The sequence below is a fragment of the Lipotes vexillifer genome, unplaced genomic scaffold (assembly GCF_000442215.2).
Source record: "Lipotes vexillifer unplaced genomic scaffold, Lipotes_vexillifer_v1.1 scaffold628, whole genome shotgun sequence".
In the NCBI taxonomy this organism is placed as follows: Eukaryota; Metazoa; Chordata; class Mammalia; order Artiodactyla; family Lipotidae; genus Lipotes; species Lipotes vexillifer.
The window spans coordinates 1,306,316-1,312,024 of NW_006779395.1; the positions used below are offsets into that span (position 1 = coordinate 1,306,316).

At 47.4% G+C, this 5,709-nt stretch overlaps 1 protein-coding gene across 1 annotated transcript in view; it reads left to right on the forward strand.

Moving 5' to 3' along the window:
- Positions 1–5,709, forward strand: part of CAMK1D (calcium/calmodulin dependent protein kinase ID) — a 410,151-nt gene that overhangs the window by 166,227 nt on the left and 238,215 nt on the right. Inside the window, exon 2 of the mRNA XM_007452582.1 lies at positions 212–343. Within this exon, the coding sequence (XP_007452644.1) occupies positions 212–343 (132 nt within the window). The remainder of the gene's footprint in view (positions 1–211; positions 344–5,709) is intronic.

Consider the following 5,709-nt stretch of genomic DNA (forward strand, 5'->3'; position numbering starts at 1 on the left):
CCTGTGTCCCTTTGCAAGAGGTCACACCTGCCTTTGTCTACCCTCTGCACAAAGAAGTTTGGTTGGGAGTGTGGCTGGTTAAAAAGTCACAGTGATGCCGGGAATTGTTCTTGTTATTACCCAGATTTTGGTAGTGGGATAAGAGGAGCTGTCGGGAATGCCCAGATCTCCTGAATCTAAGCCGCTTCTTTTTCTCCCTGTTTGTTCACAGCGGGGCATTTTCCGAAGTGGTCTTAGCTGAAGAGAAGGCAACTGGAAAACTCTTTGCGGTGAAATGTATCCCCAAGAAGGCACTGAAGGGCAAAGAAAGCAGCATAGAGAATGAGATTGCGGTCCTGAGAAAGTAAGTGCCAGGAGGGACGGCCTCCTTCCCCCCACTGCCCAGTGGATGATGCTCCGGGATGATTGGGCCTCTGACCCACAGGAGGGAGGAGGCTGCCGGGAGCTGGCTGCCCAGTGGTCGGAGAGGGTGACCAAGATGCTGGCCTGCAGTGAGGGGTGGGCTTGTTAACCCTGACTGCCTTTCGTGCTGGGCGTCCAGAGCACTTTCCAGATTATATAGCATTTCCTAATGTCTGTGCCAGTCATTTAGGTTGTTATTCCTTCCAAAGAACATGGCAGTCAGATGCACTCGTTTTTGAACTGAGACCCCGCCACTCCCTGCAGCTGGGTGACCTTGGGCTGTTTCCTGAGCTCTGAGCCTCCTCCATAAACTGGAGTTAACAATATCCTCCCAGGTGTCCTCAGGATTAAGTGAGATGGCGCTTAGCAAGTGTTTGTTCAGCACCTGCTGCATAGCAAGTGCTCAGTAAAAGGGTAGCTGCCACTGCCACTGCCCCCAGTTACTATTATTGTTTTCTTGTTGTTGTTGCTTTATTTTATAAGAAGGAGGCGAAGCTCAGAAGTGGAAGTCACTTGTCCATCACCTTGCAGCTTAGATGTGGCACAGCCAGGGAGGGAACCCACCCCCGCAGTGTGATTTCCAGTCTTTGGTGGGTCTCCTGCTCTCTGCCACACACCTGGCACCTGCCACCCAGAAAGTGCCAGAGCTCACTGGTTACCTGCTTCACCTCTTCACTGAGTTTGATTTTGCTCCCCATGTAATAGAACCTGGATAGGGTTCCTGGACCCAATTCCAAGGTGTGTGGCTCAGGGTTTTCCCACAGCAACAAACAATTCTTTGTTGCCAGCAGGGTGTCCGAGAGTTCAACTCAGTCCTGACACTGTCTACCCGGAAACAGAATCAGATCCCACAGGTGAAGGGCTCATTCCCATGAGACCGCCCCCCACTTCAGGCTCCAGTCTCAAGCTTGGGTTGTTACCTGTACTTCTGACCAACTGGTTATAAGTCAGAGGTTCCCAGGACCCTCTCCTGGGGTTCGATCAATTTGCTAGAATGGCTCACAGAACTCAGGAAAACCCGTTTACTCACTAGATTACTGAATTATTCTGAAAGGATAGTAAAGGATGCGAACCAATAGCTAGATGGAAGAGATACACAGGGCAGGGTCCCAAACAAGGGAGCTTCTGTCCTCTTGCAGCGTGGGGCAGCACGGTGGCATGCAGAAGCGTTTTGGTTCTCCAATGTGGAAGCTCTGCAAAAAGGGCCAAAAACTTGTCCTTTGGGGTTTTTATGGAGGCTTCATTATTATAGTCGTGACTGATAAAAATCATTGGCCATTGGTGATTGGTTCAACCTCCAGCCCCTCTCCCCTCCCCAGAAATCAGGGGGATGGAACTGAAAGTCCCAACCCTCTAGTCATGTGGTTGGTTCTCCGGGCAACCAGCCCCCATCCTTAGGTGCTTCTAAAAGTCACCTCATGCACATAACAAAGAAACTTCTGTCTCTCTCAACACTTAGGAAACTCCAAAGGTTTTTGGGAGCCGTGAGTCAGGAACTGTGGACGAGACCAAATATACGTATGAGAAATATTTTTTGGTCATCTCAGTGAGCAAATATATATTTCTTATAAATCGCAGTATCGCAGAATCAAATCAAAATCATGCCTCCAGCCCAGTGGTGCCACAGAGAACCATTTTGATGTGGCTGGATCCACCCAAAAGATGGCCTCCCATTAGCGTGGTGTCCAGGCTCCTCCCCATGTCCTCATGATCAAGCCGTTCCCCCGTGTCTCACAAGGTTTGGGGGAACAAACCTTTATATGGGACCTGCTTTTGCGTGATTGGAGTGTATCTGAGCATTGTGCTGTGAAGTTTTTAAGCTCTCCTATTAGTAAAAGATGTTAGAAGTATCCTTGAAATTTTGGGGGTTTGGAATCAGCACAAAGTAAGAATCAGATAAGCAAAGAAAAATGGGAACAAGCCTTACAGGGTCTCAAAACAAGATGTCACATTCTCTGCATTCTTCCTGAGTAAGCCACGTCTCCCACTTCTGTGTCTTGGGGACCAACAGTGCCCTCTGAACAGTGCTTTGTTGCCGTCAGTACAAACCCGGCGCCACTGAGGTGGTCCGGATCTTCCTGTTCTGCAGCATATGTGATGTGTGTTCTAGAACAAATGGGTCTCGATGGCTTTTTAGTACAAGGGTTTTCTGTTATTTGTTTGTTTGGTTTCTAGGTTGTCTCTTAGGGACCTGAAGAGTTTCAGGTTGTCCTGTGAGGACTGCATGAAATGATTCTGTGGCAGAGAATTTGGGAAAACAAATTACTCTAAGTACATTAGCATCAAGCAGGAAAACAGTATGTTAATGAAACATTTATTTAAATTGTTCATTTTCCAATATGAAATCAGCACTCAGAGAAGAGGATGTTGGCTGTGTATTAAGTTGTAGCCACATTGCAGATATTTGGCATTTGAGATGGAATTCTGGGTGGGCTCAGAGCTTCCCCAGAGGGCCTACCTTGGGGCACAGGGGCTGCTGGATGCTGAGTCAAGGATGGTGCCTTTATTTTCATGTGTCTCCCTTATGGGCTTAGAAGCCACAAAGCCGGGGAAGTCAGTTTTATTCTCAGTGTTATCTTGCATCTACATGGGCAAGGGCAGCAGTGTAGACTTCATAAGCCAGTCTTCATTCATGCCTTGTTCCCTCTGCTTTAAGTAGTGTCTCCACCCTGTGCCTCATTCAAATAATACACACTTCCAGCAAGAGGGCATTTAAAACCAAGGGAGGGGACTTCCCTGGCGGTCCAGTGGTTAAGACTCCACGCTCCCAATGCATGAGACATGGGTTCAGTCCCTGGTGGGGGAACTAAGATCCCACATGCTGTGTGGTGTGGCCAATTAAAAAAAATTTTTAAATAAATATATCAACTATACTTCAAGAAAAATTAAAAATAAATATTAAGATAAAATAAAAGCAAGGGAGGACCAGGGATTGGGAATCACTTATTTTGACAGTTCTCACTCTCTGCTGTTGGTGTGCCTTGAAGTGTGACCCATTTTTCAGGAATGGAAAACAAAGAAATGATTTCTCAGGGGATAAAAGGTGCTGTATCTCCTGTACTGATTTATTGTTTCGGTCCCCTGCAAACGATTTATAAGTGGAGTAAGAAGCTGTTCCAAGTCATAAGCAGCTGAAAGCAAAGTATGTGAGTTGTAAAGAAGATAGTTTTGAAACTGCTGTTAGAAGCCACCATTGAAGCATTCATTCATTTCACTGATGTTTAGTAAATTCCTATGCATCAGTTGGAACCGAGGTTGCAAAGACAAGATACAATCCTTGCCCTCCAGGACCTAAATAAGTGCAGTAACGTCGCAGATACTGCGTGAGAGGTCTGACCAGGGGTTCAAGAGCAGGGCTGCCCAGTTTTCCCTTTGGGGTGGGGTGTGGGGGGTAGGCTTCTTGGAGGAGGTGGGTCCGGACAATGAATATATTTTGCTGAGGGCAGAAAGGCAGAGGGATATTCCAACCAGAAAGGAGCAGTGCAAACAGAGGAAAGGAGATGGGGAGGCAGGCTGGTGTGCTGGGAACTCCACATAGCTCACTGGACCAGGTGGAGGGTTTAAGGCGAGGTGTGGGAGACCCGAGGTTGGGGAGCCTGGATCGTGGGGGGCTGTATACCCCGGTTTATCCTCTAGACAGAGGGGGGCCTTGAAGGATTGTTTCATAGAGATTATTGTTGCTGAACTTGGAAGGATAGATTGGGGGGCGGGAAAGACTCACTCTAGCGGGGGCAGTTAGGCAGCCATTGGAGGCGTCAGGGAAGCAATGCATTGAAACAGGAGGTGTGTGTTGGGATGCAAGAGGCAAAATGGAATCTCCAGGACTTAGGGATTCAGGAAGAATGGGGGGAGGATTGAGGGGAGAGTGGATTCTAGGATAACTATCAGGTTTCTGATTGGATACCTGGGTGGGTAACGACCCCATTAGCTGAGATCAGAAATCCAGGAGCCGGAGGGCAGGTGATGAGTTCTGATTCAGACATGCTGGTCTTGGGAATGGCTGGGTGGAGTTGACCAGTTGACCGTGGAGGTCTGGCGCTCAGCAGCTCAGCTGTGATCTGGGCTTGCTGGATGTTAAAGTTTTCTGAAAACACATATTAAAAAATCCTTTGGTACTTTCCGTAGCTAAATCATCGTAGATAGGGTCCCAGAGAGGCCTGCATTATTCCAAATTCTGTCATATACCCTGGTTGTTTGTATATTTCCAGGCTATTTTTCATCCAGGGAGGCCCATCTGGGAGACTGCTTGCCCTCCTGCCTGTTGCGTTTATTGCAGGGTGAGAGATTTATGTATTTCATTGGATTTAAGTAATGTAGCTAATATATCCTTAAGGATGGCTTTATTCTTGCTCTGAAAATAGTTCCAAAATGAATCTCCTCCTTGAAAGTGGATATTAAACCAAGCTCGGAGGGAATAAAAAGAGGCTGGCTTCATGGTAGACAATTACTATGTAGCAGAGAGAGATGCTGTCTGGCCAGGGGCAGGGTCTGTGTGGCTCAGCACCAGCTTTCCCTGGTGGAATCGTTAGCTCAGGTCCCTTGAAGGGAGTGTTCTCTGCGTTGTGGAATATCACATCATCAGTGTTACATACCCTGCACTGGATTATAGAGTTGATCGTTTCTGTAGTAGTATTTACTTAGAGGGCAGGCACTACCCAAATCTAGTCTCGAGGCAACACATAAAGTATTTTTGGAGAAGTAGAAAGGCAAATATATAAACAGTCTGTATTGAAATGGGGGGATGAAGGGGATGCATAAAGCTGGAAAGTAGGAGATGGAAGAAACAAGACAGATGTATTTAGAGTAGCCCTTTTCCTAATAGTTGGGGTAACCAAGGCTCAGATTGGTTAAAGAGTTACTGTGCTTATGAAACATGGCACCAGGATTCCACATGCTGTTGTAATGGTTACTTTGTCGGCTACAGAGATGATCTTCCCTGGGGGAGGAGCCTGGGTAGCGATTGCTTTTAAATTGCGTGTTCTCCATCTTGGACACACTGAGGAGTCTCAGCTGACGGTCTCTGCCTTCTTCTCTCTAAATCAGTGGTTTTCGACCCTGGTGGCACATTCAAATCACCTGGGGAGCTTTTCCGACCATCCTGACACCCAGGCTCCATCCTAGACCAATTGAGTTAGAATTAGAGGTTATGGTGGCCATTGGGAAATTTTGAAAAGCACCCCTCTCCATCCCAGGATTCCTACATGCATTCAAGTCAGTGTTGAGAACAGCTGCTCTAGGGCCCTGGCCTCGTGGTCTCACCTCCCAGGGGGGTAAAGATGCTCTTCACGCATCCAGGATTAGGGAAAG